Source organism: Pantherophis guttatus, chromosome 4 (genome assembly GCF_059756535.1).
Source record: "Pantherophis guttatus breed Tessera chromosome 4, ASM5975653v1, whole genome shotgun sequence".
Lineage (NCBI taxonomy): Eukaryota > Metazoa > Chordata > Lepidosauria > Squamata > Colubridae > Pantherophis > Pantherophis guttatus.
In genome coordinates, this window is record NC_142066.1 from 69706322 (window position 1) to 69732512 (window position 26191).

At 40.8% G+C, this 26191-nt stretch overlaps 1 protein-coding gene across 6 annotated transcripts in view; it reads right to left on the reverse strand.

Annotated features, from left to right (window-relative positions):
* The window catches only part of CUL1 (cullin 1), a 60409-nt gene that overhangs the window by 19872 nt on the left and 14346 nt on the right, over positions 1–26191 (reverse strand). For all 6 annotated transcript variants that reach the window (XM_034416475.3, XM_034416471.2, XM_034416474.3 and 3 more), the window contains exons 5-9: positions 22005–22055; positions 16806–16896; positions 9003–9166; positions 8276–8438; positions 6432–6562 (exon numbers count right to left, since the gene is read on the reverse strand). In XM_034416475.3, the coding sequence (XP_034272366.1) occupies positions 6432–6562; positions 8276–8438; positions 9003–9166; positions 16806–16896; positions 22005–22055 (600 nt within the window). The remainder of the gene's footprint in view (positions 1–6431; positions 6563–8275; positions 8439–9002; positions 9167–16805; positions 16897–22004; positions 22056–26191) is intronic.

The following is a 26191-nucleotide window of genomic DNA, read 5'->3' on the forward strand; positions in this document are numbered from 1 at the left end:
CACCCATTGTATGAATCCAAATTCAGTCTATCAGATGAATGTTTTTCCTATTCTCTAATAGTGACACATTTGGTAAAGGAAAGTCTATTGTCTCACTGGCATAACTGGTTCTCTTGTAAAACTGTATAATTAAGAACATTCCCCCCCACAATGATTTAATATTGTTGGTATTTAATGACTGAGAAATTGTTAAAAAGGTATAAAGGAATTCAAATATATGCTGAAAATGCAATTATAAAAATGGCACTTTTTATAATTTCTGGTGGAATTTTTATTCATTTATTCAGCCTTTATTATTTTTATAAATAACAAGGTAGCAAATACACTTCTTCCTTCTCCTTCTTTCCCCCCCAAAACAACTCTGTGAGATGAGCTGGGCTGAGAATGGCTGGTTCAAAGTCACCCAGCTGCCTTTAATACCTAAGGAGGGATTAGAACTCATTCTCTTCTACTTTCTAGTCTGGTGCTTTAATCACTAGAGACTAGACCAAACTGGATCTCATCTGATTTATGATAAAACAAATAAATACTGGGACCAGATTTTTATTTTAATCCAGAAGACTCTTAAAATAAATATAGTTTTCCTTTTGGGTCTGATGGAAAAGAACTTGATTTTTATTTTTTTTTGAGATTTTGTAATTACCATACTTTTCAGAGTATAAGATGCACCCCCCCCTCCCCTGGGAAAAGAGAGTGAAAATCTGGGTGTGTCTTACACTCCAAATGTAGCCCCGCCCAGCTTCTCAAATGGAGGTTTCAGAAGCTGAAAAAAGCATCAGAAACGAAGCTTCAGAAAAGAAGCCCCCAAAAGAGCTCCAGAGGCTTTTTTTCTGAAGCTCTGTTTCGGAGGCTTTCAGAGGCAGGAAAAAGTTTTTTCTGAAACAGTTTCAGAAGTTTCAGAGGCAGAAAAAAAAAAGCAAAAAAAAAAAAAAAAAAAAAAAAAAGGCACAGAGCTCACAACCAAGGAACCTGTTGCTAAAATTCACCTCTGGGAACAGCTGATTGGGGGTATTCCGGGAGGACAATCCACCTGCCAATCAGCTTTTTAAAGCAAAGTTAATGGGGAAGAAAGCAGGGAAGGTTGCAAGTTGCTCAAGTAAATCTCCCGTATCCAACAGCATCTACTCTATGTCTTGGTCTGCTTATACTATGCCAGACCACTGCATGTCCTCCTTCATTTGGTAACAGCTGCTGCAGGTTTGTATTTTTTCTGCACCAGAACTTTGCAATCTTTTCCATCCCACAGCAGCCACCTGCTGTGCTCATGCTGTACAAGAAGATCTTGCACTTTCCCCTGCCCCACAGCAGTCACCTCCAGCCAGATATATCTTACCTCATATTACCCGTACTTGTGCCATGCAGCACCAGAATCTTGTGCACTCTGCCCTCCCTATAGCAGCCATTCCAATTTCATTGCACTAGTGTGTGCTTTCACATTCACTACAGCAACCACCCCAACCCTCCCTGCCTTGCACTGAGCTGGACCCTTTCATATCCTTCCCTGCCCCATTAACATCTCTATAGTCATGCTCCACTGGATCCTTGTGTACCCTGTCCCATCCTGCAGCTACTTACCTACCAGCTGGCCTGCTTGTGAGCTACCTGGTATTTACAACTTCCCCACTGACTATGATTGTTGAAATTGGCAGAAAGTTTTAAGATTTCTTAAAGATTTAAGATTTCTGTAAGGTTTAATGACCCATAAACCTCACTTAACAACAGTAACTGGGATGGTAGGAATTACCATTACTAAATGATGTGGCCACATAATGTTACACTTTATGACCACATCACTTCTAAAGACAAATTCCAGTTCCAATTATTATCATTAACCAAGGACTACTTGTATGCAGTTAACTCAATTACAGCTAGTAGAACTTGATTTGCAAATCCGATAATTTTTGCTACAACTGATTCAATCGGTTTTGAACTGTTCTTAAAACATGTCTAGAAATAACACTAGTTCATTGTTAATTGCAACATTTTTCTTCAACTCTTACAATTATTGTATTGTATTTATTGCTATTGAGAAAATATTTCCAAGTGATTGAAACTCATTAACTTTTTCAGACAGTAAATTTAAAAGAAACATAAATATGCAATCTTTAAATATGGACTCCTCCTCCTTTTATTGCTGCCACAGCAATAGCTTCATTGTAGCATGCATGGATCCTTCAACATTGGCAGATACTTCTATCATCAAAAAAAGCTGGTCTACATTTGACATACAGTCAGGTCCAGAAATATTGGGACATCGACACAATTCTAACATCTTTGGCTCTATACACCACCACAATGGAGTTGGAATGAAACAAACACAATGTGCTTTAACTGCAGACTGTCATCTTTAATTTGAGGGTATGTACATCCACCTCAGGTGAACGGTGTAAGACTTAGAGCAGTTTGCATATGTGCCTCCCACTTGTTAAGGGACCAAAGGTAATGGGACAATTGGCTTCTCAGCTGTTCCATGGCCAGGTGTGTGATATTCCCTCATTACCCCAATTACAATGTGCAGATAAAAGGCCCAGAGTTCATTTCAAGTGTGCTATTTGCATTTGGAATCTGTTGCTGTCAATTCTCAAGATGAGATCCAAAGAGCTGTCACTATCAGTGAAGCAAGCCATCATTAGGCTGAAGAAACAAAACAAACCCATCAGAGAGATAGCAAGAACATTAGGCATGGCCAACAGTTGTTTGGAACATTCTCAAAAAGAAGGAACGCACTGGTGAGCTCAGCAACACCAAAAGACCCGGGAGACCACGGAAAACAACTGTGGTGGATGACTGAAGAATTCTTTCCCTGGTGAAGAAAACACCCTTCACAACAGTTGGCCAGATCAAGAACACTCTCCAGGAGGTAGGTGTATGTGTGTCAAAGTCAACAATCAAGAGAAGACTTCACCAGAGTGAATACAGAGAGTTCACCACAAGATGTAAACCATTGGTGAGCCTCAAAAACAGGAAGGCCAGATTAGAGTTTGCCAAACAACATCTAACAAAGCCTTCACAGTTCTGGAACAAGATCCTATGGACAGATAAGACCAAGATCAACTTGTACCAGAGTGATGGGAAAAGAAGAGTATGGAGAAGGAAAGGAACTGCTCATGATCCTAAGCATACCACCTCATCAGTGAAGCATGGTGGTGGTAGTGTCATGGCGTGGGCATGTATGGCTGCCAATGGAACTGGTTCTCTTGTATTTATTGATGATGTGACTGCTGACAAAAGCAGCAGGATGAATTCTGAATTGTTTCGGGCAATATCATCTGCTCACATTCAGCCAAATGCTGCAGAACTCATTGGACGGCGTTTCACAGTGCAGATGGACAATGACCCAAAGCATACTACAAAAGCAACCAAAGAGTTTTTGAAGGGGCAGAAGTGAAATGTTATGCAATGGCCAAGTCAATCACCTGATCTGAATCCCATTGAGCATGCATTTCACTTGCTGAAGACAAAACTGAAGGGAAAATGCCCCAAGAACAAGCAGGAATTGAAGACAGTTGCAGTAGTGGCCTGGCAGAGCATCACCAGGGATGAAAACCAGCGTCTGGTGATGTCTATGCGTTCCAGATTTCAGGCTGTGATTGACTGCAAAGGATTTGCAACCAAGTATTAAGAAGGGAAAGTTTGATTTATGATTATTATTCTGTCCCATTACCTTTGGTCCCTTAACAAGTGGGAGGCACATAGGCAAACTGCTGTTAAGTTCTACAGCGTTCACCTGAGTTGGATGTACATACCCTCAAATTAAAGCTGACAGTCTGCAGTTAAAGCACATTGTGTTTGTTTCATTCCAACTTCATTGTGGTGGTGTATAGAGCCAAAGATGTTAGAATTGTGTCGATGTCCCAATATTTCTGGACCGGACTGTATTTGGCAAAGACCAAGGACTAGAATTCTAGCCATGTGCCTGTTTTCTAATAAAAATGCTACGTTTGTATCATTTTAAGATTTTCCATTTTTTCTTACTGAAGAAAACTATTTATTTATTTTATTAGGTATAGGACAGTGATGGCTAACCTTTTTGCCATTGTGTGCCAGAAGGGGGGTGGGCGGAGGAGGTTCGCAAGCATGTGTGCCCACACCCATAATTCTATGCACCCCACCCTGCGCATGCTTGTACAACCCACCCCCTCCCCGCTCCTGGCCCGCTCCCAGGTAGGCCATCACGTGCCAGGTTCCAGATCTCACCTGGTTCCAGATCTTCTCTATCCATCTGTGGAGAGTGAAATCATCCTTTCCCACTCCCGCAGAGGCCCTCCAAAGGCCTGAAACAGCCCATTTCCCAACTTTCTCATCTTTCCCATTTCCCTAGCCTCACTAGGAGTCTCTGGAGGCTGGGGAAAGCAAAAACTGTCACTTTCTGTCCCACCGGGAGTTGGGAAATGGGCTGTTTCAGGCCTCCGGAGGGCCTCTGAGGGAGTGGGAAAGGATGTTTTCGCTCTCCCCAGATGATAGAGAGGATCTGGAGCCAGGTGAGAAAGAAAAACGGGCCTTTCCCCCACCCCAGGCCCTCCGGAGGCAGGAAACAGCCTGTTTCCCTACTTCTGGTGGGCCCAGAAAGCCCGAAAATCAGCTGGCCAGTGTGCATGTGCGCCAGAACTGAGCTGGCATGCCCATTGATATGGCTATGTGTGCCACCTGTGGCACGCCCGCCATAGGTTCACCAACACATCTCCACCCCGGATCACCCCAACGATGCCCTTGAAGTGATGTCCCGGTGTCTGGAGGCCATGCGGATCTGGATGGGGAGGAACAGGCTCAGGCTCAACCCATCCAAGACCGAATGGCTGTGGTTTCCGACGTCCCGATATAGTCAGTTGACGCCATCGCTGACTATTGGGGGCGAATCGCTGGCCCCCACGGAGAGGGCTCGCAAGTTGGGTGTCCTCCTGGATTCATGGTTGTCTTTAGAAGAGCTCTTGACGGCCGTGACCAGGAGGATTTTTCATCAGGTTCGCCTGATCCGCCAGTTGCGTCCCTTTCTGGATCGGGACTCCCTACACACAGTCACTCATGCCCTCGTCACCTCCCGCCTGGACTATTGTAATGCTCTCTACATGGGGCTCCCCTTGAGGAGCACGCGGAGGCTCCAACTGGCGCAGAGTGCGGCCGCACGGGTGGTTATGGGAGCAACATGGCACTCCCGTGTAACACCTCTCCTGCGCGAGCTGCACTGGCTCCCGGTGGTCTTCCGTGTGCGCTTCAAGGTTTTGGTTACCACCTTTAAAGAGCTCCATGGCTTAGGACCTGGTTATTTACGGGACCACCTACTACCACAAATAGCCTCCCACCAGCCGGTACGCTCTCATAGAGAGGGTCTCCTCCGGGTGCCGTCAGCCAAGCAGTGTCGACTGGCGGCCCCCAGGGGGAGGGCCTTCTCTGTGGGGGCACTCACTATCTGGAACGAGCTCCCCCCGGAGATACGGAGGATCCCGGATCTGCGCACCTTCCGCCGTGCTCTTAAGACCCTCTTATTCCAGCAAGCCGGCCTGGCCTAATTTTTCTCTCCTTTCTTTTAAATTTTAAATTGAAATTTTGATTTGTTTTAAATTTATTGGGATTTTAATTGTCGTGGGTCAATATTATTTAATTTGGTTTTAAATTGTTTTTAACTTTCGTATTTCTGTATTTTATCTTGTGCCTGTTCACCGCCCTGAGTCCTTCGGGAGTAGGGCGGTATACAAATTTAATAAAACTAAACTAAACTAAACACGGGTATAAGGTATTCTATTAGGTGCAGCGGTGTAGGGGTTCCTGCCTAAGCAGGGGGTTGGACTAGAAGACCTGCAAGGTCCCTTACAACTCTGTTAAATTATTATTTAATCTTCCAAGTGAAAAAAAGAAAATAGTTTATTGCTAATGTAACATATGCTCTTGAAAAAATCAAGAATATACTTTTCAACTGAAACGTGCCATAATTTCACATTCCATTCCCCAAAACATATTACAATTCTTATTGCAGAGTTCTTAGTTCTTACCTTGCTGTTTTCAGAGTATCAAGTACCCCACAATTCAATCCTGAGCTACAAATATTCTTTCCTATCAGTAATTATTATTGTCCTGCCTCTATAAATGGATGTAGTTGAAAGCTCCTTTCAAGTATTGAATCATTTGAATCATTTTAAAAATTTGAATCACACAAAGAACAGAAAATTACCGAAATAGTCTGAACATGCTTGTTTAAATGTTCACATTAACAGATTTTTCATAGCAAAGCACTCATAATCTGATAGAAAGAAGATTGTAAGTAGCAAGATGGTACAATCAATTTTGAATGAGGAATGATTCATTCTTGCCTGCTACATGTACAGTCCTAAAATTTTGATATTATGATGTATATACATGACCCCTTAGATGAAATCTCAAGTTAATGAATATAATATGAATTTAAAATGGTCAAACATGGTCAATCTAATACTCACATTTAATGCAGCTTCTCCACATTTTTCAATGGCAGCTAAACCCTGATTATGAATGTGAGTTTCCAAAAGTTTTTTCAGTTCTCCAAGGCCATCCTGAATTCGAGACACAAGATTATACATGCGTCCTAAATCTGGAAGAAAAAAGGAAGCAAGATTTATTTTAATTTGTATTAATAGTTTTATGTCACCACCTCAGATATTAACCCAAGAATTAGGAAGAGATTAAGATCTGAAAATATACTAAAATAATCAACTCTAAATTTAAAACAATGCATCTAGTCTCAGACAGCAAAATGCCAGAGAGAACATCTTCATTTTAATACTAAACTGTATTTTATAATCTATGACATAAAAATAAGAGATAATATAAAAATACAAAACTTATTTTTAAAAACTTAATGATAATAAAGCACTTGAGGAATAATAATCAGAACTAATAGTTTTCAAAAGAATAGAATAGAATAGAATAGAATAGAATAGAATAGAATAGAATAGAATAGAATAGAATAGAATAGAATAGAATAGACAGAGTTGGAAGAAACCTTGGTGGTCTTCTAGTCCAACCCCCTGCTTAGGCAGGATATCCTATACCACTTCAGACAAATGGTTATCCAATTTCTTCTTAAAAACCTCCAGTGCATTTACAACTTCTGGAGGCAACTTGCTCCATGATTAATTGTTCTGTCAGGAAATTTCTCCTTAGTTCTAAGTTGCTTCTCTCCTTGATTAGTTTCCACCCATTGCTTCTTGTCCTGCCCTCAGGTGCTTTGGAGAAAAACTTGACTCCCTCTTCTTTGTGGCAGCCCCTGAGGTATTGGAACACTGCTATCATGTCACCCCTAGTCCTTCTTTTCATCAGACGAGACATATCCAGTTCCAGCAGCCATTCTTTATGTTTTAGCCTCCAGTCCCTTAATCATCTTTGTTGCTCTTCTCTGCACGCTTTTCTAGAGTCTCATCATCTTTTTTACATCAGCGTCCAAAACTGGATGCATTATTCCAAGTGTGGCCTTACCAAGGCATTATAAAGTGGTATTGACACTTCACGTGATCTTGATTCTATCCCTCTGTTTATGCAGCCTAGAACTGTGTTGACTTTTTTGGAAGCTGCAGCATACTGCTGGCTCATATTTAAGTGATTGTTCACAAGGACTCCAAGATCCCTCTCACAGTTACTACTATTCAGCAAGATACCAAATATACTGTACCTGTGTATTTTGTTTTTCTTGCCTAAATGTAGAACCTTACTTTTTTCACCACTGAATTTCATTTTGTTAGATAGAGCCCAATGTTCAAGTCTGTCAAGATCCTTCTGTATCTTAAGCCTATCTTCTGGAGTGTTGGCTATTCCTGCTAGTTTGGTTTCGTCTGCAAATTTGATGAGTTCCCAATATATCCAAATCATTGAAGATGTTGGAGAACTGGGCCTAAAGCAGAGCCTTGGGGTACCCCACTGCATACTTCCCTCCATGTAGATGCAGTTCTATTGAGGACTACACACCGAGTATGGTTGGTCTGCCAGTTACAAATCCATCTAGTGGTGATGCTGTCTAACCCACATTATTCTATTTTATCAAGTAGTAGGTTATGGTCTACTTTATCAAGTACCTTACTGAGGTCCAAATAAATTGCATGACTTTAATTTCTGACAAATTAATGAAAATGTTCACTGAGAAACCAAGTTACTTTCTTATTTGATATTACCAAGCTGCAATCAGTTAACTCTTGGTGGATGGATGATAATGAGAAATTATTTCCAGATCATACCAAGAATATAAGTCATGTGGAAACAAGCTCAACCTTCAAAAGTAACTGTCTATCAGTTAAAAAACGGGAAAGCTCACCTTCATTTTTGTCAGCATCCAATAGGTTTTGAAATTCTGTATGAAAGATCTCTAAGTGTTTTTCAATTAGTACTTGTTCACATTTCCGTGCTAATTCATCTTGTGTGCTCTCGTGCAGGTATACCTGAACCCTACGCTGTTCCTCCAAAAGACGAGCCTCTGCCTATAAAATAAATACATGTTGTCTAAATTCCAAAATCATTAAGACATAGAAACATATACCATAAATATCTGGTATACATCATATCTCTGTAATTTTGTTTCACCATTTTTATCCTGAAACAAATTATTACGAAGGAAGTGAGGGAAGAATATCCAATTATTTAACCTGTTAGTTTATTTTAGCATTTTCTGATTTACAGTTGTTTCTGAGATTTTAAAACTATGTTAAATATTTCAAGATTCCATGTTTACCTATTGTTATTTTTCATTCTTGAAATAGCTGTAATATGTTTCAGAATGTTTTCCTTTTGTTTGCAGGAAAAAATTTCAGTCCCTTTATTTATGAATAAATATCTGTCTTGGATCTAAATCCCATAGCTTTAGTTAAACAAGGCTAAGAAAAACACACTTATATTCACTATGTGTGTGTTTAGCTTTGTAGCTTTGAAGCTAGTTCCTACTTGCAGTTCAGCAACTACCAGGCAAAACAGGTGGCTTAAATTCCTACTTCAAATATAGTATCAATTATTTTTAGATCCAGGAACTTGCAATATTACCATATTACCTTTTTCATGTATTCTGTAACAGGGTTTTGTTGCAAAAATTCAGTGCTCTCTCTTGTATAGAATCTTTCTGTGTCAGCAAGAAATTGAGATTCAAAAGACTCTTTATATACAGTCAATGTAGGCCCCTTAGCAAAAGTATCATCTTCATTCAGTCCCAGCTCCACTAAAATGACACAAATTTTAAAAAAGGCACAAAATTAATTTTAGAGTAAGTTTATGTAACTAGCAGATTTCATTAGCAGATATGAAATTTTACCTCTTTTAAAAGTATTCAACTTTAAATAAAATTTAATAGGATAGAAAAGGACAATTTACATGCAGGCTACAAATTATAATAAAATAACTAAGATATTATTTAAATGCACAATTGTATTTTTTTAAGTTAAATTTGAACCACTGCAGAGAAGGCTGCTGAAACAAAGTAATGTCTTTTTTCCTGAAAACAAAATAAAAGTGTGGCCATTATTTCAAGAACTGCAGTCTAATCCCTTGTATATCTACTTAGAAATAAGTTCCAGACATGGTTTATTCATGATAGAAGTGCTTGATCAAAAGAATCATTAAGATAAATTTAATTTCAAATACCTTTGAAATTATTAAAATTTTACTTGCTATACAGGTTCTAAATCTACATTTAACAAAAGAAAATATAACAAGAAACTTGAGAAGTGATACTAGTCTATTCAATCCTTTGAAAAACATCATGTGACCTTGACTACATAGTATAGTTTTCCACAAACCTTAGACCAAGGATAGGCAGTTCTCATCCCCAATTTTCATTCTCTCAATTACTTACCAGATGTTATATTTTGTGTAATTTTTCAAGTTTATGAACTCAAGAAGGCAGAAAAAACATGATTTTTCCCACTTGCTTAAGGAAAATCAGAAACTGCATACTTCAGTTCAAAAACTAGCTGCTTGGAACTCTCTGGTTTTATTGATTCAGATAATTCAAGGTTTGTATTAATCTAAACCTAGTCTATGCTTCTCATAGAAAATGGGGATACTTGAATGGAAAGCAAAGGAAGTGATCTTTTTTTCATATCTTCCTGCACAGATGGTTCACAAGCAGAAGTAAAAAAAAAAAATGTGTGCTTTAACAAAGTATTATTTCTGGTTATATCTCCACCAACATGATGATTTAGTTGAGTTCTGAGAAGTCCAAAATATTTTCTATAAAATCTGAAATGTCTGAGATGAAACATTAACTTGATTTTGAGACAAACTTGAATATTTTAGATGCACACCTTCATTTGAATTATTACATGTAAACTGACAGCTAGACAATGAAAATGAATTTTCAGTGGTATTATTTCTGGAAACATGGGGAGGGGGTGAATTATGGCCCCATTTACCCAGTGGATTGATGTTACTCATGTTTTATGAATAACCTGTTTGCAGATAATAGATTATGAAAGGACAATTATTGTAAAACATGGTAATTTGTTGAAATAATCATATAAAATTGTAAACATCTATATCCATGTATGCCTAAGAAACCATATATATGTTATATGGTTTTTGCATTGTTTTTCTTTATTGTTTAATTATCTTATTAAATATAGAGAGGGAAAGCCTTTGTAGCAAAACAAATACGGTTTTTTGTTCTTTTTCCAGCATTTTGTTTGTTTACCTCTGAATACAGGAATGAACAAGTTTTATGACCCAGTTGCTGTTGAGAAGATTTCTATTGGGACTTCCAGGGTCAGCAATAAAGATAGCTCTGCTTTCACAAAGCTGATGACTATAGCAGAAAGAGGAGTCCATGAAGGGATTGGCTACTCGGAACATGTTCTGGATTAAGGACAGGACGAGGATCATTACTAAGTAGCAATCACCATCAGATTTGAGAGTTCTTAGAGCTGTGGGGAAGAGAATCATTTTGTTTAAGCCAGGGTGTCAAGGCTCCGACTAATGAACTCAAGCAAATCAGAACTCTTGAGACTTGGCTCCTTCTCAAATTCTATTGAAGCTGTGCCAGCATGATATACTCATTAAAGAAGGCCTTTGAGAAGAAGCCAAGTCTCAGAGTTCTGATTTGCTTGAGTTCATTAGTCGGACCTTGACACAGGGTTTAGCACCTTCAAATTGGACATTGGGTTCATCTATTTCATCTTTTAAACACTTTAGGAAGCTGTTAATATTGACATTCTAAATGTTAAGAACCTTCTGAAAGGCAACTTTAATTAAGTTGGGGGAAATCTCTTTTAACCCTGGATGAAAGAGCCTTAAAGCCTTAATTTTTGGAAAAGAGCAAAAAGTGGTCTTAGATGTTAATTTTAGTTAAGGAACAAGAAAAAACAAGAAAGTTAAGGAACAAGATGGACATAAAAGAATGAAAATATCCCTATGGGGTGTTTAAAGTACTTTGATCATGGGAATGCTATAAAGGTCATAAGTGTGACAAATAGTGGTAAGTCATTTTTTTCAGTGCCATTGTAACTTTGAACGGTCACTAAATGAACTGTTTTAAGTTGAGGACTACCTGTACTATTTGACTACAGAAGAAAGTAAGGATGTTTGGGAGCAATGTACTCAGAAATCACTAACAAGACTATCTAATACTATCTGAGGATACAGAAGAACAACACATTTTACTGAATAAAACAAAAGACTGAAGCTGATTTAAATTTGGATTTGGATTCTTTAAGAAGTGATATGGAAAAAGATGATGTAGATCTGAAAATGGATTTAAAATACCAGAATATAAGAGTGATATGGAAAAAGATGCTACAATGGATTTACAAATGAAACCAGTAAATGTCTGGCAACCAAATGTTTTTGGTTGCCAGACTGGGAGCTACCAGGCCACTGCACTTACATGGGTGAAAGAATGGATAAATCTGAGACATAACAGACTATTAATTTTGGAGGGACATGATCTTCAACTGGGATAGCACACCTTTCTCTGGTATGGGAAAAAAAAATACATAGATATTTTCAAAGACATTATGTTAGAAATGCTTTGCTGTTGGTATGGGAAAAAATCAAAGAAAAAAATTATATGAAAATACCAGTCTGGCTCTCCACGATGGAGACACTGATACATCCAAATGTGCTTAATTTGGGAAAAATTATGCGATATAAGACATTTTGAATGAAAAGGGGTAACTTAAATCTAAGCAAGAGTTGAATAAATAAGGGATTGATTTAGCATGGTGGCCGCATGTGCAAATACAATCAAGATATGAGAAAGATGCAAAAATATATGGTTTCTATTTATTTTTATTTATTTATTTTATTTTATTGAATTTCTATACCACCCTACTCCCGAAGGACTCAGGGCGGTGCACAGCCATGAAATAAAACACATAGATATACAAAATTTAAAATCGAATAAAATGAATTAAATAAATTTGGCTGAATTAATATCCATAATTTAAAATAACCATAATTTTAAAATACATTAAAAATTTAAAATTTACACTTAAAAGGGAGAAGGTTTAGGCGAGGCCAGCTTGATGAAATAAAAGCGTCTTCAACTCGCGGCGGAAGGTGCGCAGATCCGGAATCCTCCGTATCTCTGGGGGGAGCTCATTCCAGATCGTCGGTGCCCCCACAGAGAAGGCTCTCCCCCTAGGGGCCGACAGCCGACATTGTTTGGCCGACGGCACCTGGAGGAGTCCTTCTCTGTGGGAGCGTACTGGCCGGTGGGAGGCTGTTGATGGTAGTAGGCGGTCCCGTAAGTAACCAGGTCCTAAGCCATGGAGCGCTTTAAAGGTGGTAACCAGAACCTTGAAGCGCACCCGGAAGACCACCGGGAGCCAGTGCAGCTTGCGCAGGAGAGGTGTTACATGGGAGCTCCATGTTGCTCCCATAACCACCCGCGCGGCCGCACTCTGCGCCAGTTGGAGCCTCCGGGTGCACCTTAAGGGGAGCCCCATGTAGAGAGCATTACAATAGTCCAGACGAGAGGTGACGAGGGCATGAGTGACTGTGCGTAACGAGTCCTGATCTAGAAAGGGACGCAACTGGCGAATCAGGCGAACCTGATGAAAAATCCTCCCGGTCACGGCCGTCAAGTGCTCTTCTAAAGACAGCCGTGAGTCCAGGAGGACGCCCAAGTTACGAGCCCTTTCCGTGGGGGCCAATGATTCGCCCCCAATAGCCAGCGTTGGCGCCAGCTGACTATATCGGGACGTCGGAAACCACAGCCACTCGGTCTTGGATGGGTTGAGCCTGAGCCCGTTTCTCCCCATCCAGATCCGCACGGCCTCCAAGCACTGGGACATCACTTCAAGGGCACTGTTGGGGTGGTCTGGGGTGGAGATGTACAGCTGGGTGTCGTTAGCGTACAGATGGTACTTCACCCCGAAACCACGGATGATCTCGCCCAGCGGCTTTACATAAATGTTGAACAGAAGGGGCGAGAGAACCGATCCCTGCGGCACCCCACATATAAGGGGCCTCGGGGTCTATCTCTGCCCCCGTCAACACAGACTGCGACCGGTCAGAGAGAAAGGAGGAGAACCACCGTAAAACGGTGCCTCCCACCCCCAACCCTTCCAGCCGGTGCAGCATGATACCATGGTCGATGGTATCAAAAGCCGCTGAGAGGTCTAACAGGACCAGGACAGAGGAACAACCCCTGTCCCGAGCCCTCCAGAGATCATCAACCAACGCGACCAATGCCGTTTCCGTGCTGTACCCAGGCCTGAAGCCCAACTGGAACGGATCTAGATACGACGCTTCATCTAGGTACTGGGGTAGCTGTCGCACAACCACACTCTCAACAACCTTCGCAACGAAGCAAAGGTTGGAGACTGGATGATAATTAGCCAATACTGCCGGGTCCAGGGAAGGCTTCTTGAGGAGAGGCCTTACCACCGCCTCTTTCAAGGCGGCGGGAAAGACACCCTCACCCAACGAAGCATTTATAATCCCCTGGAGCCAGCCTCGCGTCACCTCCCAGGAAGCCAGCACTAACCAGGAGGGACACGGGTCCAACAAACATATGGTCGCGTTCAATCTACCCAGAATCCTGTCCACGTCATCTGGGGTCACAGGATCAAACTCATCCCAGATAACAGTCTCAAGACCTGTCTCCGTCACCCTCGCTGGATCTATCCCGTCAGAGTCCAGACCTGCCCGAATCTGAGTAATTTTGTCACACAGATACTGAACAAAATCCTCGGCTCTTCCCTCCAAGGGGTCCTCCCGTGCTTCCTGGTGGAGCAGGGAGCGGGTCACCCTAAACAGGGTGGCCGGGCGATTATCTGATGACGCAATAAGAGCAGTAAAATTACATTTTGCTGCTTTTATCGCCACTAGGTAACTCCTAATATGAGATCTTACCAGTGTTCGGTCAGATTCAGAAAGACTAGCCCTCCAACAGCTCTCTAGGCGTCTTTTCCGGCGCTTCATCTCCCTCAGCTCCTCAGTGAACCAAGGAGCCAGGCGAGATCGGCGCCGGGTCAGAGGCCGCAAAGGCACGACTCGATCCAGGGCTCCAGCAGCCGCCCTATCCCAGGCGGCCACTAGGTCCCCAGATGAGGCGTGAGCCAGAACCTCCGGGATTGGCCCAAGCTCCATCTGGAACCTATCAGGTTCCATCAGGCGCCTGGGGCGGTACCATCTTACCGGTTCCGCCTCCCTGCAGCGGGGTGCCGCGGTTCGAAGGTCAAGGCGAAGGAGCGAGTGATCTGACCATGACAAGGGCTCGAAGACTATATCCCCTATCTCAAGATCACTTAACCACTGTCCAGAGACAAAAACCAAGTCCAGTGTGTTTCCCCCAGTGTGCGTAGGGCCATGAATTAGTTGGGTCAGGTCCATGGCCGTCATGGAAGCCATGAACTCCCGAGCCACCTCAGACGCCTCACCCACGGATGGCAGGTTGAAATCCCCCATGACCATAAGTCTGGGGGTATCAACCGCCACTGCGGCAATAACGTTGAGTAGCTCGGGCAGGGCTGCCGCCACGTGGCAGGGAGCCAGGTACGTGATCAGCAAACCCATCTGAACCCCCTGGCCCCACTTCACAAGGAGGGACTCACAACCAGCTGTCTGAGGTACAGTGGTCTCCCTCGGCCTAAGGCCTTCTCTAATAATAACCGCTACTCCCCCGCCCCTCCCCTGTGACCTTGGCTGATGGAATGCGTGGAAACCTGGTGGGCACATTTCTACCAGAGGGACCCCTCCCTCTGGACCCAACCAGGTCTCCGTAATACCCGCCAGGTCCGTTCCCCCCTCGTAAACAAGATCACAGATGAGGGGGGCTTTATTTACTACAGACCTGGCGTTGCACAACATCAGGCGAAGGCCGGGGCCCTGAAGGTCTGTACTACCTGGAGAACGGGTGGAGCCTTGGGGGCCGGAGCACTCTACCGCTTGAAGACAGCGGGTGCGTGCTCCCTTAACATATGGTCCCCTGCTCCCGCCATATCTACCTCTCCCACACACAGTACCGATGGTAAAAAGCTTTATACATCTATAAAGATGTAACAGAATTAGATCAGATACTACTAGGGACAGATGAAAAACTAATAAAGAAAACGTATAGCTATTTATTGAGTATTAAAATGGAAGAAGAACAAGTGAAAGAAACAATGATAGTATGGGCCAAAAACTTTGGATATACTATATATGGCAGATATGGCAGAAATTGTGTGATAGAAATTATAAGCTGACAATATCAGCTACCTAAAAGGAAAATCTATATAAAATGTTTCATAGGTGGCACTTACCACCAGCAAGACTAGCAAAGATGTTTGAAAACATGTCCACCAAATGTTGGAAATGTAATCAGATACCAGGTTCGTACAGTCCAAAGGCAAAAAAATACTGGACTAAAATATATAGCGTACTTTTCGGAGTATAAGACGCCCCGGACTATAAAACACATCTACCTTTTTTGGGGAAGAAAACAAGAAAAAAAATCTGCCTCTGCCTCCCACCAATTTGCCTCCTTGCAGCAAAGAGCCTGTTTCAATTTCAGCTTCAGCACACAGCCTGATTAGCACAAGCAGCTGATTGTCAATTGGATCAGCCTCCTGAAGATCAGCTGTTTTGGGCTGCAGGGATTGCCATAGCCTATTGCTGCCTCCGCGCGCTCCATTTTCCGGTACGGCGTGGGTGGGTGGGGCTACATTCAGTGTATAAGACATACCCAAAGTTTCACCCTCTTTTATGGGGGAAAAAGTATGTCTTATACTCTGAAAAATATGGTACATTGTTAGAAAAAATAAGCAACATATTGATTTAAAACCAGAAATATTTTTGTTGGGTATTTTACCAGAATAGTATAATAAAGGGAATACATATCTAATTTTACATGTGTTGAGAACAGCAAGAATTGTGTTTCCACAACAGTGGAAAAACGAGGAGATCCCTTCAAATGAAAATGTCATAAAAAAGTATTAGAATGAGCAGAGATGGACAGATTAACACTAAAAATAAAGGAGAAGGAAGAAACAGAATACTTTTTAACATGGGACTTGTTGGTTAACTAATAGAAGTTAGAAACTAATAAGATTAAGAGAATGATTAATTATATAATGAAAATTTTCTAGTATGGATAAACTAATCCTAGTATTACTATGTGTTTATTATTAATTATATGTATATTATGGATACTACTATGCTTATCGTCTTTGTTATTCAAAACTAACTATACTCAGACAACATGCTGTTCAGATAGATACTGAGTTTGTTTATGTTTATTAAAGAAAAATATCAATAAAACATATACAAAAAAAGAAAAAGAAACAAGAAGGGACTAAATATAAACCAAGCTTTAATCTTTATAATGGGATAAAAAAAGAAAAACAAAAAATAGCAACCATCATTAATATTAATTTTACCATAAGATTGCACAACTCCACTGATCAGTCTTGTATTGATAGTTTCACCATTTCTTTCTTTTTCAATCAGCTTCAACACAGCATTTGTTACCTTTGAAAATATGAATTCAACAAATATACAAATTAATCACTTGAATAATATAATGGATCTTAACAAAGAAAATAGGATGCTTTGGGTCCCTGGGTGACATGCAGTGTCCAAAACCCTCAGATGTGATCTCTACAGCCTAACCCTAACCCTTCCAAATGTTGCATCAAATATTGTGTTTAATAAAATGGAAGAAAATTAATATATTGGTGTAATAATTTTATATAAAATACAGGGGAAGAATAGTTTGAACTGTTTAAAAAATATTCAAATAAATAAATAAAATTTACTTTTGGTCCCCACCCCATTTATTTTTTGAAGTACATGTCATTCAAAATCCCATGCAGATTTTTAGACCTTTATTAATGCTACATTGATGAGAATTCAAATGTTTTAATTATGGCCTATTATTATCAAGACTGTATTGCAATAGACCTCATGTTAATACATACAGCTCTTTATGAGATAGCATGTTTTCATTTCAGTTTTTTTAATTACTGCGGTTTAACATTAAAATTTAACTATTAAATATTATGTACACATGGATTTATTAAAAATGGTAGAGAAATAGAACTGGATATTAATAACATATTGATGATACTATACTCCAAAGCATCAAATGACTTCCTAGTGGCTTCATGTGGATGATGAAAAGGATAGAGGATAAAGTGAACCCTATGGCATTCCAAACACATTCAGTATCTTAGGTCTATCTTGGTCTTTTCACATCCTTATGCATCAACTAGAGCTATAGGTACTTTGACTTACAAAGTTTGTTCAGTGACTATTCAAAGTTACAAAAACACTGAAAAAAGTGACTTATGACCATTTTTACATTTAGAACTACTGCAGCATCCCTATGCTCACCTGATCAAAATTCAGATGCTTGGTAACTGTCTCATATTCATGACAACTGCAATGTCCCAAGGACATGTGAACACCTTTTGTGACTTTCTGACAAACAAAGTCAATGGGGAAGCCAGATTGACTTAACAACCGTGCTATTAACTTAACAATTGCAGTGATTCACTTAACAACTGTGGCAAGAAAGTTGTAAAATGAAGCAAAATTCACTTAACAACTATCTCACTTGGCAACAGAAATTTTGGGCTCAATTGTAGTCGTAAGTGAAAATTACTATCTGCTCAAGAAGGAAAAGAATTACTGTAAAATTGTATCTCCAACCTTCAATTCTTGCAAGAGTTCCAAAGAGCACTATAGTTAATTAAGAACACAAAATAATTCTGTCGGATTAGCAGGTCCGACAGAATTGCGCAACAGTTCCCCCAGCACCTGGATGAAATGACATATCTGGATCCGTTCCAGTCAGGCTTCAGGCCCGGGTACAGCACGGAAATGGCATTGGTCACGTTGGTAGATGATCTCTGGAGGGCTCGGGACAGGGGGTGCTCCTCTGTCCTGTTCCTGTTAGATCTCTCAGCGGCTTTTAATACCATCGACCATGGTATCATGCTGCACCGGTTGGAAGAGTTACGGGTGGGAGGCACTGTGTTGCAGTGGTTCTCCTCCTTTCTCTCTCACCGGTCGCAGTCTGTGTTGACAGGGGGGCAGAGGTGGACCCCGAGGCCCCTCATATGCAGGGTGCCGCAAGGGTCGGTCCTCTCGCCCCTCCTGTTCAACATTTATGTGAAGCCGCTGGGCGAGATCATCCGTGGTTTTGGGGTGAAGTACCACCAGTACGCTGATGACACCAGTTGTACATCTCCACCCCAAACCACCCCAACGATGCCCTTGAAGTGATGTCCCGGTGCCTGGAGGCCGTGTGGATCTGGATGGGGAGGAATAGGCTCAGGCTCAACCCATCCAAGACCGAGTGGCTATGGTTTCCGACATCCCGATATAGTCAGTCGGTGCCATCACTGATTATTGGGGGCGAATCATTGGCCCCCATGGAGAGGGCGCGCAACTTGGGCGTCCTCCTGGATTCACGGCTGTCTTTAGAAGAGCACTTGACGGCCGTGACCGGGAGGATTTTTCATCAGGTTTGCCTGATTCGCCAGTTGCGTCCCTTTCTGGATCGGGACTCCTTACGCACGGTTACTCATGCCCTTGTCACCTCCCGCCTGGACTATTGTAATGCTCTCTACATGGGAATCCCCTTGAGGAGCACCCGGAGGCTCCAACTGGCGCAGAGTGTGGCTGCGCGGGTGGTAATGGGAGCGACATGGCGTTCCCATGTAACACCCCTCCTGCGCAAGCTCCACTGGCTCCCGGTGGTCTTCCGGGTGCACTTCAAGGTTTTGGTTACCACCTTTAAAGCACTCCATGGCTCAGGACCTGGTTACTTGCGGGACCGCCTACTACCACCAATAGCCTCCCTCTGGCCGGTACGCTCTCAGAGAGGGGCTCCTCCGGGTGCCGTCGGCCAAACAATGTCAACTGGCGGCCCCCAGGGGAAGAGCCTTCTCTGTGGGGGCACCTACTATCTGGAACGAGCTCCCCCCGGAGATACGGAGGATCCCGGATCTGCGCACTTTCCGCCCCGCTCTAAAGACCTTTTTATTTCACCAGGCGGGCCTGGCTTAACTTTCTCCCTCTTTTTAAACATTTTTAATATTTTTTAATATTTTTTAGTATTTTTAATATTCAAAGTTTAAATGTTTTAAATTGATTGGGGTTTTAAATCTGTCTGGGCCAAACTATTTAATTTGATTTTATCTCTGCTTTTTAAATTTTGTATGTATGTATTTTATTGTTGGCTGTTCACTGCCCTGAGTCTTTCGGGAGTAGGGCGGTATATAAATCAAATAAAAGTAAAGTAAAGTAAAGGTCCTGTTTAAGTCTCACAAAAGACTAACAATAAGAACAAACAATCAGTTTTTAATCCATGCCCTGATTGAAAAGAGCCACTGACTCATTATCTTCTCTACCAGGGAAGACTGGAGTCACAGCAGTTTAAACTTATTAAACTTATTAAATTATTAAATTTAAGAGTGGTTCCTTATACAGAAGGTACACAATGCTTCTTCAAAGACATCAGAAATCCCCCCCATTATGAAGAATTTACAATAATTCAGATCCAAGCTACTATTCTCTTTAAGCTCTACATACTGCCAGATAAGTAAGGGAGCTAGCCATGGATAGCCTATCTCATGGGTCTGCAAACTAGAGTTTACACAGCAAATCTGGCCCTCTAGATTTTTTTGTACACCATGCAAGGTAATCAACAGATGGAAGATGATAGATCCCAGAGGACAAGCCCAAAGCTGACAGCAAGACAATAGGCATGCTGGGTGGCTGTCCTTTTTGCTGGAAGTCCAGCACTGCTAATAATTACTATACACCTTGTCCTATAGACGTTTTATGCCATTGAGGCATTCAGGCCTGCCAGAGACTCCAAAGTTAACTGTGCTGACACTGCTTCCACCACACAGAGAAGCTACAGCAGGACTACTGTAGACCAACCTCCAATGACTACTGGGCCGGGGCCTATTTGTAAACAGGCCATGCAAGTGGCAGGTCTGTGTGCACTTGTGCCTGCAGTGCAACTTGTGGAAGTTGAGCTGCGCACATGCACACTCCTGCCTGCAGCAACTGCACGTATCTGCCACCCTTCCACACACACGGCCCAGTTTTCTTCTCCACCAAGATGAGCTCCAAGCTGCAAATTTGGAATCCGCTGACCTACAACAATACCTTGGTACTCAACTGCTTCAAAACTCATCAAATTTGGTATTCAACACATTTTGTCTTGTAATCATATGTTTAGTATTCAACGCCCAAACTAGAATGTGTCAATGTCAGCTGCTTTGTGACTTACTACATTATAGGAAATATTTGTTTGGTATTCAACATTTTTGGTACTCATCACTCCTCCTGAAACCAATTAATGATGATGAGGTACCACTGTACTGTGCTGGAATGTCAAAGGGCCAGAAGGAGGGCACAGCAGTAGTGGCTCTTCCCATGCAATTCCACTTGGCCCAAAAATAAATATTTGTAAGTATTTTTTTTTATAATCTAACCCTTTTACAGAAAAATGTTACTGATTTGTAGCCTATTTCAAAAATGTTTTGTTCATTTCCTCAAGATCCACAAGATCAAACTCCTTATAGGTAATAATGCAGGACATTTCGCTCAGCACTTCATACCATCCATCCAAGTTAAAATGAAGTGGGGAGGTTTATCTAAAAATTGATTCAGCTAATATCATTGTATCTTAGTATCAGTATTTGCAGCCTGTCCTTATCTATAAGGTTTGGATTAACCTTTAAAAAGATTGTCATATAGCATTCAATGACTGCATTAAGGGAAGGAAAGTTTCCCCTTGCACGCTCATGATGCTTAGTATCAATAACTATGTCTACGAAGATTTCCCCTTTCATCAACAGTGCAGTTAGACATTTCTTGTTGCATTTCATCTTTTGGAATTCCTCAGAAAAGCAATGACTCACCAAGATTACTAAACAGAGAAGTTGTTCAGAAGCAATCCTCTCAGGGATTTAGAGATTGCTTTGGGTCTAAATTGAACTGCTCTCCAAACTTTTACGAAACTGTCTAAGAACCTTCTGGAAATCCAGTAGCTGCACCAGATGCCTAGGGCAAACAATTAAAATTGCCTTCTTCACTCCTATCCCAAGCATTACACACTATAGCAGTTTTAGAAACTAATAAGTATATTCTGTACTCCCAGTAGATAGTATCACCAGTTATGTGGGTGTCTCCTGTTAAACTTTTTGATCTTTTTAATTATTTCATCTCTAGATTAATTTATTTCTCCATTTCTACACTTTTTATTTAGATGCATTTTAAAATAGAGATAAAACTTATGAATAATTTGCAGTATTAAATCATAGGCAATAAATGTACAATGAAATCTAACTATCTCAGATACACAGAATAAATATTTTTCATCATATTACCATTAACCAAATTCTCAAATTTGGTTTTAAATTAGTTACAGCCCAGGAATACAGTGATACAATAAACTAATTTTTATTCTATTCATAATTTTTCTAGACAGAGTTGGAATAATTTTTTAAAAACTATTTGTCATAGTCCCTTTCCACTAATACGGCTTTTGATATATTTACACACACATACACACACACACAAACCCAAGCCAATAAATCCCTCAATAGAAATATTACCTGCTTATTTAGTGGCTTGAACAAGCAGTCCCGCCAGGTCACCAAAGCAAGCTAGGATTTAAAAGGAAATATATTATAAATGCTTTTTCCTGTATTCATGGTTATCTATAACATTGCATATCATCCGGTTTTCAAAAATTCCTTTCTTCGAGAACAATATTCAAATTCATGTCTTTTAAAGAACACCACTACACTGTCATGGGACACCAGGAAACTGAGAGGATATTGTTCATTAGAGCCACTAATGAAGAGGTCCTAAATCTCACAACTGTTCTATTTTACAATATTGTTGATATGAACCAGAACACAAGAGGGCAAGCTTCAACCCTTCTTTTAGACAGGTCCATTTCTGTAAATTCAAGATCAAAAGTACATTTTTATATAAAATTTATATAAATTTAGTCAGACAATCACGACACGGTTTACTCTTCAGACAATGCTGATAAAAACATTGCAGGGCTCCACAGTGTGGCACAACTAAATTACCGCATTTTATCAAAGGCTGCCAAAAAAAAACAAAAAACAAAAACAAAACCCTCTCCAAATAAATAATAATAAACAACTTTATTACGGTCACAGACCAGCAATAGACAAAATTATCACTGTTTATAATAGTATTAAAAGAAATTATTATTATTATTATTGTAATAACATCCATAATAATAAAATACATGGTATCAAATTCTTACCCTTGGTTACATGATGGGAGAGTAAGTATGTGTGTAAATACAGATTCTCTAAAAATTGTTAAGATAGCTACAAGAAATTGATGCAGTAAACATCTTTAATTCTGTAATCGGATTTTCCTTGTGGTCATTGCAGCTGCACAGAATTTTGCTACTGCACGTGTGATACAGGTCCTGGAGGAGAGAGTCTACATAAAAATTGTCTGCTCTCCCTGGTAATCTCCCTAATAAGGGAGAACATGCATTGACCTAAAAATTCTATATAACTCACAGTGCAATAAAATATGTGTGATATCTTTGATTTCTCCTTTATCACATATACATACTCGTCCCGCTTTTGGTGTCCTGTTATACCTGCCTTGGAGGAGTGCTGAGAGGAGGATGTTAAATCTGGCTCTGAAGAATGCTATTCTGTTTTGGGACAATCAGGGCCTCTAATACACATTAGGCAGAAATGCACATTTAAATTGCAGGGATGTATTAACTAATGTCACAATACCCCCTTTGGCTCTCCTACCCACCTTACTTGGGACAGAGTTAGTCCAATAACCATTTAACTGTATCTCTGCAGAGGCCCAGGCTTCCTGTCAGAAGAGGATGTCAAATTGTGATATATATAGTCAAAAAAGAGTTGGTCTTTTGATGGGACAGTCGAACCTGCTATATTCCAGATTATAAGGGTAAGAGGGTCATCATTTGCAGTTCATCAGGTAATATGATTTATACAAAGGGAAGTTGTAAGGTTGTTACATTGGATTGAGATGTCGTCATGAATGAAACTGGTCTTCGCTAAAAGGAGGAGGGTCTCATTTAAGAGTGTAGACTCCTGAGGAACTTGTTCGGAGTAAGAAGCTTTAACATCAGCTAACAGAGCTTGCCTTTCAGGTGCCTCCTCTCAAGGTGTAGGGCAAGGAGTTATTAACTCAGGCTCTATTCAACTTCGAAATGGTGCCACTGACGTGGGTCTTCCCTCTATCTCTTAGTTTGGTGCTGAAGGTATCATAGGATATTCATATAAGGATGATAGCATCTCTCAATTTCTACCGGGACCTCTATTGGACTCTGTGGATCCTGGCTTTTGTTTTCCATGATCTCATATTCATGCAATCCCTTATCCTCGGGGGAGGGGGGGGGAGAGTTAGAGGCTCAATTATTGGGGAGACCAGATCTATAAACAGCTCAGCTGTGTTGATTATGACCAACAAGGATTTCTTTAAATTTTCTAACTTGAATAGTATGTTGTCTTGTTCTTTCTTTGGTAGAGAGCCAAAAGCATTAATGAGGCCAGCTTCTGTGTTGTTAAGTACATCTTCACCGAATAAGGCTAACTGACTCCCCCTTTCTTTCTCTCGCTTTCCCAAGGTTGAAAATGAGGAAGAGACAGCAACCTTGGGAGCTTGCATGTTAACAATTAAGGGTTTAACCCAGGAATGGGTTAAATATACTCCCGGTTTGTAACAGATCACCCGATCCAGTAGCGATGGAGGCGCGTGGTTCGGAGAACCGGTAGCAAAAATCCCAGTCCCCCTCCCCCTTATGCCCAGCTGAGCTGCACAATCATCAGAGGCTTTTTTTTTACTTTTAAAAACATTTTTTCTACAACTTCTTCAGCCGAAAAAATGCTTTTAAAAGAAAAAAAAAGCCTCTGAAGATCGCGTGGCTCAGCTGGGATCGTCAAAGGCTTTTAAAAGAAAAAAACCCTTTTTTTCCTTTACATGCCTCTGACGATCCAAGCTGAGTTCTACAACCTCTTCGCTGAAGAGGTTATAGAAAAAATGGTTTTAAAAGTAAAAAAAAAAAAAAATGGCCACGTCCACCATCACATTAACCCCCCCAAGCCACGCCCACAGAACTGGTAGTGACAAATTTTAGATTTCACCACTGGTTTAACCATTTCCCCACAGAAAACTGATGGGAAAGATTTGAAAGGAGATTAGGTGTGCCTTCATCTTAAATAGCATCAGCGGGATGGTTAGCTGTCTGAAAGACAAAAGTATCCACTTCCAATTTGGGGCCTCAGGGAGCCACTCTGCAGCACGGAGATCAATTTGCCCCCAATTGGCAGTGAAGAAGCTGGCTTAGGGAACTTAGTATTGCACACGTGGTATTCCAGTGTCCATAATTAAGTCTGTTCATATAGATTCTAGGAGCAATCTGTTGTGTTTGCAGTGAGCAATGTAATTGATGTAATCAGGGGAGGGGGGGAGATACTTTACTGGCTTCCAAGGAAACTTCTCTATTAATATACTGCCTTGTCAGGAGAAAGCCAGTTTTTCTGAGTAGGCTGCAGCTTTTTAGCAGGTTCTTTAACTGTTTCCTTCGCTCTTTGCTCCTTGCCCACAGACTTATCCAGAATGTGGGATTTAACCAAGTCTGCTGCAAGGTCTTTAGTGGAGGTGCATGGACGCAGAACTTGTGCTTGAAGAAAAACAGCTATATCTTTTCTCAATGTCTTCAAATCATGTTGTATGGCTATTAGCTGCTCAAATATTGAAACAACAGTTTGTGCTCTGAGAAGGCACTGCTTTGCTATAAACTCAGTTGTATTTTCCCATGGTAATCTCTCCGTACTATGAATTAGCTTGTTGTTCTTAGCCGTTTTAGCTTTTATCTCAGACTCCATACAGGATGTAATTGGACTAGTTGTTTGTGAGAACAGCTAGGTGTCAGTTTGCTCCCCCCTCCCCCACAAGATTGGGAAAGTTTAATAGCTATTGTTTTGTCAAGTCGCTTTGAAGGTCCTGTTCTAACTTCTCAAATTTGTTGAAGATAGTGTGTGTGTTTGTGTGTGTGTGTGTGTGTGTGCGTGTGTGTGTCAGTTTTACTTACAGTTCTCTTTCCAGCAAAATGCTCCTCAATTCTTGGTTCTTTTGCAGTTTTCACAGGCGGGAGAGATCCCGGGCTGACACCATGACATTTCTTTCTTTTCCCCATGTCTTATCAGCCCTACCTAAAAAAACCTTTATCTGTGTTGTAGTCTTCACTATTATCTCATCCAAAAAATATTAGTAAAATAAAAGGGACCCAGTGGGAGTACTAAAAATTTATAAAATAAAATAAAACTGAGAAGAGCTACTGCAAACACTCTCTGGCAGCTTAACTCCTGGTTCCTCCCGTCACTCTCCAAATAAAGTTGTTTTAACCTTGTAAAATAATGGAACTGATTTACAGCTAATCCAAAAAAGGGATAAAGGCTAGATTATTTGCAAAGTCTAAAATGAAAGTAAGTCACAAAACAACACGTTAAGAAAATAAATAATAAATACAGCCTTCTGATTATGTCACAAACACTTTTTGAATGATTCCACTAAAAATGCAGAAGACGAGTAAGAGTCTCAGCTCTTCAACCCTCTATGATGGAAAAAAGTCATTTAGCATATAGAGGTGGAAGAAATGTACTCTCTTTTCACTTAAAATTAAATATAACGAGGTTCTTCATTTTATAGCATATAATAAAACAGAGTTCTTGTTCCAGCAAGCATCTATTTAGCTCTATTCAAT